Genomic DNA, 14,917 nt, shown 5'->3' on the forward strand with positions numbered 1-14,917 from the left:
CGGAGGCGCGGGTGCCTCGGGCAGGGCTCCCCACCGGGAGCTCCCCCGACAGCAGCTGGCAGCCGCTTCCCATCCTGCCTGCAGACACCCCTCAGAGCCGCCACGCTGTACCGCAGTACTTTGTGTATCAGAAACACTTCACAGAACGTCTAAAAATTCTTTGTAGTGCAGTTTATTGTTAACAAGTGTTTTGGGGAATTAATTTCCCATGAACGTAGAGTGCCATTTCCCAGCACGCTGACCGAGCTGCCGTGCTTTGGTTATTTTTCAAGGACTACAACGCAAACACGAGAGTGACATTTCTTCTAAATAGCCAAGATTTGTTATTTTATAACATAAGCATCAAGCTAAAAGGCATCCCTGGAAGAGTTTGCAGCTTTTTATGGTTAAAACTATTAATAAAAACCGCCTAAGTGGACTATTCACATGAGGATAAATGCTCAACAGATTAAACAATGCCTTGAAGAACAATGTAAAACCATAATTTTATGCTGTTTTTTTCCAAAGAAAGAGAAAAACAAAAAACCAACCCCAAAGTCCAGCCATAGTGTTGGGTGCTTTTTTTTAATGTAGCAGCAAAGTTAGTCACCTGCAGCAATCACTAATTTTGTCCTATCACTGATGACCACAAAGAAGGAAATGTAAGTATTCCATGAAAAAAAAAAAATCTGGAAAAAAAAATCCTTTCTATTTTTATCTTAATTCTGAGATCAATATAAACTAAGAACTCCTTGTAAGTCTGGCTCTTTGTGAGATATAAACGGAAGGCACAAAGGAATAAATCTTTTGCTCTGACCCATATCCTCCTTCTGCTTAGAAAGCTTCATCAATATTTAACCAGTCACACCTCAAAATGTAAACGTGGAATGACATTCTTACAGTGCACACAGCAGGAGTGGAGCCTGCATCTCCTCTGCCTGCATCGTGATGCTGAGGTATAATTGGGATGAATATAGTCTTGTACCAGTGCAATGAATCAAGAGTTCAGAACCCCCCAAAACCCATTAAATCAAAAAGCAGGTGTTTTTAAGGTATCTAAAAATCCACATCCTGCTTTTTCACCACATCCGTGGCCTCCTCTGAAGAGGGTTACAGGTTCTGTTGCCTTCTCAAGTAGCTGTATTCTCCTCAGGCTGATGTAAAGCTTAGTGACATCAGCTGGCTTTGGATCAAGGCCTGAACTTGCAGATACTTCTGCATTACTTAACTGCCAGATTTTATTCTTTATTTGAAGCCCACCCCCTGTTCCTCCCTTTCAGGAAGAGCACCTATTCCAACGCTGCACAGGATAAGAGTGTGGCATGGATGTACCGAGAACTGCAGAAGCTTTAGCGCTCTGAATGTCCTTACAAAAAAAGAGCAAACAAGTCATGACCAGAAAGTCTCAGTAAACACCAGTAAACATACAACAGGAATTCATATCCAACACTTCAGGTTTGAAGGATATTGCTAACGTCATGCTTTTAGCTTTTTTCCCCTTAGGAATAAGCAGGAGTCCACGGACATAAAAACATCTGTGATAGGCATGAAAGATCGAGCTACCAAACTGCATCCCCCAGTGCCCTGAAGAGCTGGAGTGTGACCATATTCTAGACAAGCCCCTGATGCAGCACGTAAAAACCAGGAGGAAGAGTTCTAGTTGGCTCTACACACTGGAGTTTCTGCAGAGCTGGGTAAGCTGTTCTCCTAGACTGTGTCCTAATGAGGTGCAAAGAGCTAAGAATAACCCAAGAGTCAGGCTGTAATTAGCAACAACAAACCACAGGCAAAAGCCACCTGAATTTAGGTAAAACATTCTTGCACATTACCCTCCTCATTTTGGCTACCAAAAGTGCACTTTTCAAATAAGAAATTACTGTGCAGTACAGTATTAAATAATTTAAACCAAAACTGAGAAAGCACTTTCTGAAAGTAAAGTAAAAAAAACCTTGTTTTACATAGATATAAACTGTAGCAACCCTTTCTGCCTAGCAAATCTCTGACTTTTGTGAGCAGACACTGTGGCTTCCCTTGCACTTGCTTACAGTTTCAGTTGCTGCTGAAGGTCATGAATTGATCCTGCACTGCTTTGCAGTTTCTCTTGCACTAGTGGATCATTTTCTAGTTTGACCATTTCAATCACTCCATTGGTTCCAAGAATACACGGTAGACTTACGAATACTTCACTGTTTATATTGCAACATCCCTGAAACAACACACAAAGATGACTGTCACACAGTTACTTATTTCTGCTCTGTCTCAAGCATGGAACTACACAAAATAACTTGATTATTTTAATTAAGCAAGGCTATTCCATCACATGGCATGTTTTGTATAGATCAAATTCCAGTTATTTTAGATCCTGTGCAATGGGTTGCGGTATAGAAACTGTTAAATATTACTGTACAGATAAAAAAATCTTGAACCATGCCACACCTGGAGGAGTTTCCCCAATATAGATATATCAGACCTCTATAATGCAGGCAAAGCTTATACTACAAAGCACCGTTTAACCAGTTTCTTAGGTAGAACAAGCAGGGACACTTGACAGTACAGTATCATTAGTTGTTTTAGGACTGAACAAAACAAATTCAAAAATGCAGCCAGAGCGAGCTATCCAGGGAATGTTTTTCAAGTACTAATCCCATATTCATTCTGAGAGAGACTTTATTAAACTGATATCCCTATAATTCAAGTTTATACCGTAGATTTTGTTTATTTTTAGGATCTGTATGGGAAAATTTACATTCTGTAGTTACTCAGCAGTTTAAGAGACTTGTCACTCCTCTATATCTGCATTTAGTTCATAAACGATTAAAAACTTTACTTGAAAACCTAAGGAGGAAATTACGTGTATGCCTGTACTTGATACAATAAGCAGCCTGCTCAATTTCTCTGCACTGGGACATGCAAATCACCCTTCAAAAGCCTGTAAATACAAGTGACCAGTAAATGTTTCTACATGGGTTTTCTTCCTCATTTGAAATGACTTAATGCATTAATGAAGCCTCTTAGGATAAACTTTAAACAAGGTTCAGTCTACAATTTTAAGTTAAATATAGCTTCATGATCCTCTCCCCAATATAAAGTATCAAGGAGTAAAAAAGCAGCTGTTTCAAACCTGGTCAGATAAAATACTGGCAGAAAATGCATTTTATACTTCCATAAAAGACACTGAACTCTTTTGGCCCCTGCAAAAATCTACATTCAATACTGCGCACTCGGAAACTGCGACACGCACATTTCTCTTCATTTGCCAAATCCAGGTATTCCGGGGGAGCTGGTCAGCAACGTTGAACATATTTTCCCTCTGGCTCTTGTATTTTTGGGATAATAATCCACTTTTAATATTGTTTTCAAATTAACACAACAATTGATTTTTTGCTCATTTTTGGACTAGAATTGAAAGCTGACGTGGAAGAAAGTAACGGAAGTAGCGCTACTTCAGAACAGTTACTTTAAGTGAGATGTCTGTGCTGCTAAAATTAATGGTCATATCCAGTATAAATCATATAATTACAGTGCCAACCAAAAGGTATTAATAACACATTTACCTTTGCCAGAGTGGATACAGAATGAATCTTTCTTTTATCTTTCAGTATACTGTCAGTCAAATCAGCAACTGAGAGCCCAACAGACCAAGATCTCTGACCTTTTCCCTTTAGAACTTCCATAGCTCTATATAAACCAGGAAAAGGAGAAAAACCATGATGTTTAGGTTTTAATTATTCCTATTTTGGTTTATATGTAAAACCAAAAAGACAGATTAAGTGTACCATATCAGGTAAAGTGTACTATAAAACCATGATTCTCTGTTTTCAAAAACAAGAGAAGGGAATTAAGAATTGCTTTAAAGAATTTCTTTATGCATATTTTACCCACATTAGTAACAATTCTCTTTTCTGTCAAGAGGTGTAACTGATATGTGGCTAATTAAATCAGGTAAATTGATCCAAACGTACTTTGCTTTGAAGTAAACTGCTTCCACACAAGCTCTGAGAAAAGTGTGCCAGAAGGCTTGTCTACTTTTTTTTTTTTTCTAACACACACAATCGAACTGGCAGCTCTAATATTCTAGTGTATATTCTACAAAGCTTTTCTTGTCCTTAGATCGTCACAGGCACAACATTCTTGAGAACTTCAGGAGAACAGTGGGCATATACACATATCAAAGTGAATAACACTCAGGCCTACGATTTCCTATAAACTCAATGTGTGAACAATTTAGAGCAAAATTCCTCCTCTTCATAAAGAGCTGAAGGAAAAAACTCTGCAAAAATCAAATGCCTAAATATTGAAGAAAAAAATTTAAGATTATAATGGCATTACCTGTTAGCCACCTTTTCCCTTGAGTTACAAGCAGCCATTGCTTCCGTTTGATTTGCAACTAAATTACAACTGGTCCATGATGGTACTAAATAGAAACAACCAACATTTAAATGCATATCTAAACAGTGACTAAAATAAGTACCAGATAAGGTGGGGAGAAGGAAAAAAAAAATAATTAAAAAAAAATTTTCAAACTTTCCTTTCCCCACAACAACCCAAATGTAGTTGATGACCTTCTAACATTCCCTGGACTGCTGAAATAAACTCTACAGTACCACCTGGCCAGAGACACTCACTTAAAAATGAAGTAATAATATTTACATATTAATCACACAATCACTCAATCATTTAGGTTGGAAAAGACCCTTAAGATCATCAAGTCCAACCGTTAGATCGTCGAGTCCAAGCGTTAAAGATGGATTCTGTATTTTACATATTTACATATATTACAGAATAATTCTTCCATTAGCGGTAACCTACCATATATTATACCACATTTCCTTCCCCTTTCTGTACCTCTAACATAAATTGTTATACCAAATAAAAAGCATTTGAGAATTTATTTTTTTTTTCCTGTGATGAATGTCAAATACTTTTACTACCACTCCAGGTCTACAGTCCCGGGCACACATCAAAATTGTATTATTTAGAACCATTATTATGAAAATCTATCACCCTGCTCATGACTACCTTCATTACTTTTCTCAGTTATTCTCATTACTCAATTACTTCAGCACTGCCAGGACATTATATACTCATAGTGATAATAAAGTATCACTTTACCTTTGTCTTCCCCTTGTTCACCAACAATCCAAGCATCTTTTGCCAGCACCGGTGCTTTCAAAAGGTTTGTCAGTATATACTGAAATCTCTCAGTATCTAGGTTGGCACCTACTCCAATAACTCTGCTTTTGGGAAACGCACTCAGCTTCCATGACACATATGTCATTACTTCAACTATATATGAAAGAAAAATATGTTGACAATGAAGGACCACTCAAAATTCAACACAACTGCAAACTACGAATCACAATTATGAAAAACTCAGGACCAAGTTGTTTACTTTAGAAAAGGTGTAAGCATGTAAGAACATATCAGTAGTTTATTTCAACCTAAAACACCAAGTCAGGCGGGGAGAAGAAAACTCACAGCCCTAGTAAAGTTGTAAGAGAAGTCAAGTGAAACTTCAGAATGAGTCACCATGCTTCCCTCTACCAAAAATCTCACATGCTTCTAAATTTAATTCAGCCAGTGTTTAATTTATTTTCATTTGGCAAGCACTCTTTTCTCCACCTCCACAGCTCTAAATGATAGGAAGGCTAAGACGCACTGGAGAAATAGAAAAAGGCTGTCTTCAGTGCGTTTACAGGACAGAGAGGGTCACACATACTTCTTTCCCTTTTAAGTAGTCTTTTTGCTCTGTCTTAGTTCGCAGTATCACTGACCCAACAGATTTAAACTTTCCACCAAAACATAGCTGCAATATTTACTATCAACATGACATTATGTATATTAGTAGTCTGTGAGTCTGATCATATGGCACATAACACACATGCATCTGTCCTTACTGCACAGGAGAAACATATACATAAAACTCACAACTGAGAAGACAACAGCCAATGGATGCTAATCTTGTAGATACAGTCAGGTGGAAACTACATACAGAAACATACAGAAATACATACCTTTTATACAAAACAAAGTACACTATTTTCTTTTATCTCGGTAACAGTAAAGAAAAAACCCTCAAAGACAGTGTCCTGCTCAAAGCTGAAAAGGAAAACATTTTTCAGAGTAGCAAAAAATTTTGACTAAGTGGGTGTATTCGGCAGTAACGTATTTTTAAAACAGGCCAAAGAGAAAGCCAGCTGAGGGACAGAACATTAGACAAAGTACCAACATACCTGGATGAGAAGCAACAAGGAGAACAGTGTTCTGACTGTAGTGTGATATCGCTGGGATAATTCCTCTGAACATATCCACATTGCTTTGTATGACATCAAGATAAGTCTGAGAATTACCTAGAGAATTAACTGTAAGTACCACAACTTTTGAATCAGCTGAAGCAGAAAAATCTGAAAATAAAGAAAATACATTTTAAAAATTTATGTCATTCTATCAAGTTTTGGATGCAAAACAAAGAGCCGTCCTAAGGACTGAACTGCAGCATCCAGCTTAGTTAGGGATTCTTCCCCTCCTGTCTCTCCCCATATCCCCCCCAATATGGAATTTGGGACACTTCCATGGCACCTGTAAAACACAGCTTTCCCACAGAACTACTGTTCCTGTTTCATAGTTCACAAACACAGAAGGCAGACTGCAATTTGTCCAAGTTTACAGAACAGAGACCAGAAAACATCTAGATGGGGTTGACAGATAAGCTTCTCCAAGTTTTCTTGGCAAGAGAGAAAAAAAAAAATACATCCATGAAAAGGTTCCTTCATTTTTATTCCGATTTTTAAAGAAGGAGAAAGACTTCTACTCCTTTATCTGAGGCTTCTGTAATTTTTGGTCTTATAGCTCAATCAGGGACATGTAGACAACCATAAAAACTGTTCCAAAAGTCTATTTATTAACTCAGGTAAAAGACATGTATTTATTAGCCCAAGAAAACAGACAACTACATTTGCTGCTGAAATTCGTAAGTCAAAGCTGCCTTGAGTGCATAACTCTGAATATCCAAGCACCATACAGGTGATCAGCTTGGACACAGAAACAAGGTAATTTGACTGTCACACCACTTCTGGAACCAGCTGAAGCCAAAGCAGAGGCCTAGTGCAGTGATAAATTGGAAGCATACTAAGGAGGATATAATTAATACCAGCTTGCCCCAAACCTAGATATAAGCATACTAAAATAACAGGTGACAGTGTATAAGCATTCTGTAATATTGTAACACCACTAATAGCATAGGCAGCAACATCATACAAGCTTTTTGTACCACAGCTAAATGCAAATATGTAATAGGCAACCACAAAGGCACAAACAGAGATTTGTGGTACAGTTGCACAACAAGGGTTCAGGAAAAAATGTGCTAGCAGTAAAACCTGTAAGATAAGATCAAAGGATGTAGAGCAGGCAAGTCAGGTGCAGAATAAGCAGATAAAATGCCTGGTGGAACCAGAACAAGTCCCTGTCCCTGAAATAAGATAAATTACATCAGAAGCACAAGAAAGCCCCCCATTTCATCTTGCAGAGGGCACAAGGAGCATAAGACCACCACAGACAAGCAAGGAAGAATGGGGAAGTTGCTCAGTTCAGTTCCAGCTTTCCCTGTGGAAGAGCTTTCGAGCCGTATCACCTCAACCTCTGTGACTAAGATCATCAAAGACTGTAGCCATCACCGCTAATTATGGAGACATGGCATTGACTCTGTTGAATTGCACACTCACAGCTAATCGAGGACAAAATTGTTAAAAAAGCCTGAAATAAATGAGACGCAAGCTTTGCTGAACCTTGCTTTCCCAATTTTGCCCTGAAAAGATGAAGAAAAGCAAGAAGCTAAGAAAAGATAACATATTTTTAAAAAGATGGCCTATATGCCAGAGCCTCTGTATCTCCCCATGTGTCCTGCTCTCATTAAAATGAGCACAAGCATACACAGTACAGTACTCTCTCTCATTCCAGAAGCAACATTTAATACCTTTGCTGATCTCCACATTTGGCAGAGCAAAGATCTCCAAGTCCATGGTCCCTCCTTTTGCTGCACCTTCAGAAAGATCCAAAAGAACCACCTTGTCTGCAGCACCCTGTATGAATAAAAATAATGCAGATCAACAATAAAACAACCCCAAACTTGTTCTTGTGGGGGTGAGGAATAAAAACCAGTATTCCTCCAATTCTGGTGTTTGTGGTACTGTGTATAAAACAAACAAAATAACTGACCAAAATTACTGTCAAATCACAAGAAAAAGAATTTAGTTTAGTGAGTTTAATTGGAAAATAATGCATTATGAAACAAACAAATAAAAAAATCACAAAACCATCTCTGGGAAGTTATAAATGTTGATGTTACTGTTGTCTCTGAGCATATAGCCATAATGAAGTACACACCATCTACAGACTGTCCTCTTCCAGGGGACTAAGAGATCCCAATTGTAAGAGGCTACCACTCAGGCAAGAATCCTTTAACTAAAGATTTTCACAATAAGTGAATTCAATATTCAATCTTTTGTATTTAAAAAGCTGACTGAGAACACAGGGCAGAAACTAAGACTTTTGTGCGTCCATAAGTTAACTGAACAGGCAAATGACATAAGCATTGACATGGCTATTAAAACTGCTGAGTTATTTCTATGTGTCAGACACTAAGAACTAGATTGGAAGCCTCTCTATTAATCAGGTCTGTTATTTATAATAATTATGTACCTTTGCTGCAACTGCTAGCACACATGCAATGCCAAGATCTCCAGCTCCAACAACAGTAATTTTGTTAAAACATCCTTCTTTTTTGCCTCCACCAATTTTACTCTTTGATTTCATGTCAGTCTCTCCTACAATTAAAAGAAAACCACAAACTTAAGTGCTGCTCTGCACTGTATCAATACAAGTATTACTGCTTCATAAAGGATCATGGTTGTGCCAGAGTTAAACCAAATTACATAAACTTCTTCAAAATAGCAGTCAAGCCTGACCACAGAAAATTCATCACAACTTGCAAGGTATAAAAGACAAATATTCCTCTCTAGATAGGAATGTTTTTTCACTAAGTAGAAAATATGAGCATAACAATATCAAGAAGGTAGACACTAAGACCATACAAACAATACTCCCTTTGTTACTGTTAGGTGTGAATATATACCACGGTCATAAAATTTGTAAAATATTTTGTATATTGAAAAGACATGCAAAATAGAATTTTATTAAAATACAATGATCTGAGGTTGCTTAGCCAATGCTACTGGTAACACGATTCTCATTCTGGGTATAATGCAGAGAGATGTGTAACAGAAACATTAAGATTGATTGACTAGAAATGTGTATTGTGCGCACACACAGGTACATGCTCACAAGCATGTATGTGTACAAAACTACCAGAAGAAACAGCAGAAAAGGGTTAAAGGGAAAGGTTTGCACTACTTGCCACAGATCACCTTCTGTGATTTCACTAAAAGAAGAAAGAAGAAAAGACTGACCTGAAGAAAATGTGTCAGGTTGAAGAACAACAGGACTGGAGCCATAAAATACCCAGATAAGGAAAAGATGAGAACTGTGAAATTCAGGAATTTTACCCGAGACTTACAATGGGTGAGATAAAGTAATGAGGCAAAAATGCCAAATAGCATCCACTCCTGAAGGGTGCAAAAGACAAGTCCGAAATCAGCTTGTCACCACTGAACAAGAAGAACCCACAAGACATGACATGGGCTCAACAGCCAGCACTCCTTGTCCTCAGTGTTGCACACCAGTGATTGCGGTCAGACAGGTCTCAGGGCTTGCGACTGTGGATGCGAGAGTGTGAGTGAATGAGATCTGAGAGAAAGAATGGCTGTGATTGCGTAAAATTAACTTGTTTATAATAAAATCACATTTCCCTTCCACAAGATCTCACATAGAGTTTTGCTGCAGTAACGTCCAACAAATGAGTAGTACCAAGTCTACTGCATTTTTCAGTAGGCTTAAATGCAAACATGCAAAAAGAGCTGCTTATTCAAATAAAGAGAATCTGAGCTCTCTGTTCAAAAAGAGGACTTTTGATTATACAGAGAAAATACCAAACACTGTGGACATGCAAACACCAAAAATTCAGATATTAAAATTGTGTAGGCATCTTTGTGATATCAAGTAATAACAATAAATAAAACAGATATTGTGTAGGAACATGACAAACAAATATATGAAGACATCCACACCTTCAGTAATCTGTGCAATGTAGGAGAGAAGTTCTGATTGCCTGGCTGCATCAGAAGATGACAGTGAATACAAAGGGAGCTCTTCCTCAAATTTTGCAATCATTTCCTTGATTAATCCAATGACAGTTGATTTAGGCTGAAATATAGCAATACAGAAGACAAAACAGTTGACTAGCTATTTCATATAGTGATATTGCCTGTAAACTGCAGTATTTCATAAAGAACCATAGCTATACAAAATTTAATCAAATTATAAATATTGACACCCTTAACACTTACATAAACACTTAAGGTAAAGAAAAGCCTGGGAATTTCCATATCAATAATGAAAAATATATCCCATCCATTTCAGAAAACTAGCATTCATTAAATCTTTTTTACTGGCCTGGCAGTAAATATTTAAGTTACTTAATACAGTGCATAAAATCTTTTAGCAACAGCATTGGCTTTTGAATCTCTATGCTAATGTTTCAGAGTTCTGCTGAAAGAGACATACCCAAAAGGTAGGGACTTCCACTGAACTTTCTTGAGGGATACTCAGTTGGTCAAGTATTATTATTCATTATTCACAGCAACAAAAGAAAAAGTATCAAAGGGTCCACATGAGGCTTATACTGCTTTATAACAAAGTCAGTCTGTTTTTTCTTCAGCTTAAAATAATTTTCTTTACAATCACTTATAACTTCCTTTACAATCGCTTCAGACAGTCTGAAAGCTGTGATTTCAAGAGACATAACATTCTGCTTCTCTTTGCATAATCATTACATATTTAAGATTAACAAAAAACGCAGAAAACAAAAAGCCCTGAACCCTACCCATTCCTCTCCATTGATCTCTATATGATACCATGCTTTATTCCCAAATACTTTCCTCCCCTGCCAGCCACTCCACCTCTTACATGGCTCCAGTTTTGCAGGTAGGGCAAATAAATCCTGCCATGAGCATCAACATGCTTTCCCACTGAAATGCCCATGTTCACAGTTGGCTTCAAGAAGCAAATGGGGGGAGCAAAGGGATGAGAATCCAGAATCCACAGATGAATAGGTATGTTATAGGAATTACCTGTTCAACACAAAACAAAAGCCATTGCTAACTTCTGCATTGAGAAGAGGCACTAAAAACCAGGTGTGTGTGCATGTGAGTCACCCTTCATCCCTTCATAATAACAAAGAAAAAAAGCCTGACAGATCACTTTCTAGATTCACACTGGAAAGTATTTATGTTACTTAGGCTAGTTAATAAAAGCAGACTTGTCTGGATCAACTTGAAGTGCTACCGATTGTGTCTTTCTTAATATAAAGCTTTGCTGTTTTGTTTCCCAGGGTATTCTATCAGCCAACATGTCCCCTTTTCCAGGCGAAGAAATCTTACAGCTTCCTATTTCATACTTATTTTAGGACTCAACAACGGATGCAAAGAGGTATTTATTAAGAGCTTTACCTCGGACTTCAAAGGCTTTAAGTTAAAAATAAAAAATTACCTACCAGTTATTTTTGGACACTGCTTATAAAAGCAGAGGGCTTGTAGAGTTCATGGAACCTCCATTAAAACCAAAGAGTTTGACTACACAGTCTCAAACTACATGATTTTTTTAATAGTTAATTGACTTATCTAATACCACCTTATTTCACCATCTATGAGTGCATGAAGGCACTTGTGTATGCAGTACAAGTGGCTTCTGCCAATTAATGCAAAATCCTTTATAGCCACCTTTAAAGAAGCTGCACAGTATATTGTTAAGAGGCAATACCCAACACATTTTACAATTAGATTCATAACTGGTAAGGAAATTATATTTGACGTATCTTACCATATTTCACTGGAACAGTACCACTAAAATTCAGGAGGTCCTTCTGGGATCCATCCTTGAAGACTGAAATTAAAAATGTGATTAAAAAAAAAAAAAAATAATACATCCTTTTGAATCTGGCATGGCAATCCCATCCACAACTACCAATATACAATGCTAATTTTTCTTTAAAAATCAAATACACTGCTCCTGAAAGAACCAAGGCTAAAATGTTACTAAGGTTCCCCCTTCCCCCTTTGAGATAATTTCTTAATGGAATCTTAATGAAAATTGCATTGGTACAACGAAGCACATCACTAGTCTGAAAATCCCTTGCCCTGGGTAATTCTGGTGTTGTAGGAACTTTCAGTGAGGCTGAGGCATTCTGGAAGTTACACTTGATAAGCTAAAGACATCAAAATGCTTTCAATACAGTCATGTATTGATATGGAATATGGGTTTGGAATTGATATGGGATATGGAAAAAATGCTGTTACATATAAAGAATTTAAAAGAACATCAATCTTCTATAATTACTGAAGAGTTAAAATAAAATGAAATTTAGTGAATGAGTCGTCTAGGTTTTTATATCTATGCATTCTTGGAAGAGCTCTCAAAAATAGTCACATGGCATGAGAAATTTTACTGCAAGTCAAAATAAAGACAGGAACACAACTGAAAGATATTCACACTGTTTAGATTCTATTATAGACAGTCTGAATCTATGGCAAGTAAGAATCACAATTAGTTCAAAGTAACTGTATCACTTCTTACTGTATGTGTTCATGGAAAATGTGAAGTTTGGGTAGGTCTTGTTAACATTCTTTAGTTCTTCTATGGTCAGGTCTCTGAACTTATACTGGGAAGGGAGGAGAAAAAAAGTAGTCAGAAAAGTATCATTTCAAAGGCTGCTTCTATCATTACTCGTTTCATTTCATAGGGAAAAGGAACAAAGAGAAAGTAGAAACACAAGAAGGGGAAGGTAATAACTACTTGTAGTATTATAAATAGGTTTGGTCTGAAATAAATTATCAGAACGTTTGATACAAAAAAACCTTTAAAGGTATTGCAGGTCTGCTGTTGCTACATTAGAACTCAAATTCTGAACATCACTCCTTATATACCATTCCTTCCCCTTTACAGCTGTGTGAGCAGAGACTTAATAAAATTTAGTCTCCTCTGCACACAATAATTAAAAACAATATAAAAATAATAAACCTCTTAGAAAAAAGAAGTCATCTTATTACTGACGCAGTTACTACTCAAAGCTCAGATCCACCTGCACGTTTTAGAAGAGTTTCATAAAATGTCGATTTCCACAAACATATTAAATGTGTAAGTAATTAGCCTTTGGGAAGTTTTTTCCATGTTTAAGCTGTCCTTGAGAGCTGAGAAAATTCAAACAAAATAATGCATCCCTCTTTCCTGCCTGCAGAAAACCTGCCCACAGATTAACAGAAGTACTGATGCTTGAAATGTGATCTGAAAGTAATTATCAGCAAGAATGAACCACTGCTACTTCATTTAGACTGTCCCCGGCCAGTCCGATATCTGAACTTCCAAGAGATTTGCATCCTGCCACATCTTAAAGTTATGAAGAATATTTTCCATTTCCTAGATTAGAACATCTGCTTCTCATTTTAGGAAGTCTGGAGTTGTCCTGGAACCCTCGCCTACACAAACATAACTGCGGCCTGACAACGGCTTAAAGAGCTGCTCACTGCACTGGAATACTTGTCACAAAGTAGTAGCTAAAATCTACAGTCTCTTCAGTAAGGCACCCACCAGAAACAGCAGCAGTACTACAGCTACATGGATGGTACAACTATTTTCCACTTTGTATAAGAAAACACAAAGCTGCTGAAAAGAAACACCTTTTAGTCAGCTTCTCCACATTCAACCTTACAGGATACTGCAAAGTCAAGCAGTAAAAAAAAAAAAAAAAAAAAAAAAGAAAAAATTAAAATAATCAAAGGTGCTCAGATTAGGAATGTCTAAACAACTTCAATTTAACACGTTTTCAGAAGTGTTGACACATCTGGTTGTGAAATCAAAGCCATCGTTCCCCAGCTGACCCTCTTCTTATTCATAATGCAAAATGAGGGATTCCTATTAAATATTTTGTTCTTTTCTAAAGACCAGAAGATTTATGAGGCGAGTCAGATACAGACCTTTCTCACTTTGCACCTAAAATTATTTGGCATGCCCAAATTTAAATACGCATACCTCAGTTTCTCACATGGAAATTAAAACGTCTTTACCTCAGAGGGATGCCATAAAAATAAATCAGTGTTTCTAAAGCGTGGAGATACTAATGCAGGGATCATCACCAAAAAATCCCCAAGGAAATCAGTAACTCTTCATGCAGAGTAAGGTTTCAATTGCATGCAGCACATCACACGTGTTACTGTGTCCTGAACCACAGGGATGAAACTACGTGTGGCTCAACTTCAAACTGAGTTGCAGTAAGGCAACGTAAATCCTGCACCCCGAATGGGACAGAAGTCCTTTACAAGCCATGATCAGGAAATTAAAGACGGCACAGCGCTGCCTGAAGGGAACGGGAGGGCGGCTGAACCGCACAACTCCCTCAGCCCTACCCTTCCCCTCCCAGCACCTCATTTTCTGACTCGCGGGAACTTTTGCCTACCGGGAGCCGCCGGGCACCCCATTTCTCACGCCGCACACCCGCAACCGCCCGCTCCGTCCCCTCCTGCTTCAGATGATCACTCCGTTCCCTCCACCCCGCCTAAAAAGCCGGAATTTTCCACAACCCTTCCTCCGCCGCCCCGCCAGCGCCTCAGCCGCCCCGCCTGCCGCGCCGCGGCGGTTCAACGGCCGGAGGGGCCCGCGCGCCCCCTCCCCAGCCGGGCGCGCGCACCTTGCCCAGCTGCTTCCTCAGCGCCTCCTCCGAGAACTCCATGGCGGCGGCGGCAGCTGCGGCGCGGGGCGCGGCGGGGCCGCCTCC

At 38.3% G+C, this 14,917-nt stretch overlaps 1 protein-coding gene across 3 annotated transcripts; it reads right to left on the reverse strand.

The window, feature by feature from the left end:
• Nucleotides 1-142: 142 nt before the first annotated feature.
• Nucleotides 143-14,917, reverse strand: UEVLD (UEV and lactate/malate dehyrogenase domains). Of its 3 annotated transcripts, XM_072864036.1 has the most exons (12): nucleotides 14,831-14,917; nucleotides 12,724-12,808; nucleotides 11,971-12,033; nucleotides 11,059-11,222; nucleotides 10,161-10,296; nucleotides 8,677-8,801; nucleotides 7,952-8,057; nucleotides 6,213-6,383; nucleotides 5,092-5,265; nucleotides 4,309-4,393; nucleotides 3,534-3,657; nucleotides 143-2,185 (listed from the first exon to the last, which is right to left on the reverse strand). In XM_072864036.1, exons 1-12 carry the CDS (start codon nucleotides 14,870-14,872, stop codon nucleotides 2,021-2,023), a joined length of 1,440 nt encoding a protein of 479 aa, XP_072720137.1. In that variant the 5' UTR covers nucleotides 14,873-14,917; the 3' UTR covers nucleotides 143-2,020. The 3 variants fall into 3 exon arrangements, with proteins under 3 accessions (XP_072720137.1, XP_072720139.1, XP_072720138.1); XM_072864037.1 differs by lacking the exon at nucleotides 3,534-3,657 and having other exon boundaries at nucleotides 2,036-2,185; XM_072864038.1 differs by lacking the exons at nucleotides 11,059-11,222; nucleotides 14,831-14,917 and having other exon boundaries at nucleotides 12,724-12,800.

This window comes from Ciconia boyciana, chromosome 6, assembly GCF_034638445.1.
Source record: "Ciconia boyciana chromosome 6, ASM3463844v1, whole genome shotgun sequence".
Taxonomy (NCBI): domain Eukaryota; kingdom Metazoa; phylum Chordata; class Aves; order Ciconiiformes; family Ciconiidae; genus Ciconia; species Ciconia boyciana.

Coding starts and splice junctions, on each gene's coding strand:
- UEVLD (XM_072864036.1), bottom strand. CDS start 14,872: ATGGAGTTCTCGGAGGAGGCGCTGAGGAAGCAGCTGGGCAAG. Junction 12,034..12,723: donor ATTTTCCATGAACACATACA/GTAAGAAGTGAT, acceptor TTTTAATTTCAG/TCTTCAAGGATGGATCCCAG. Junction 10,297..11,058: donor ACCTGCAAAACTGGAGCCAT/GTAAGAGGTGGA, acceptor GCTATATTTCAG/CCTAAATCAACTGTCATTGG.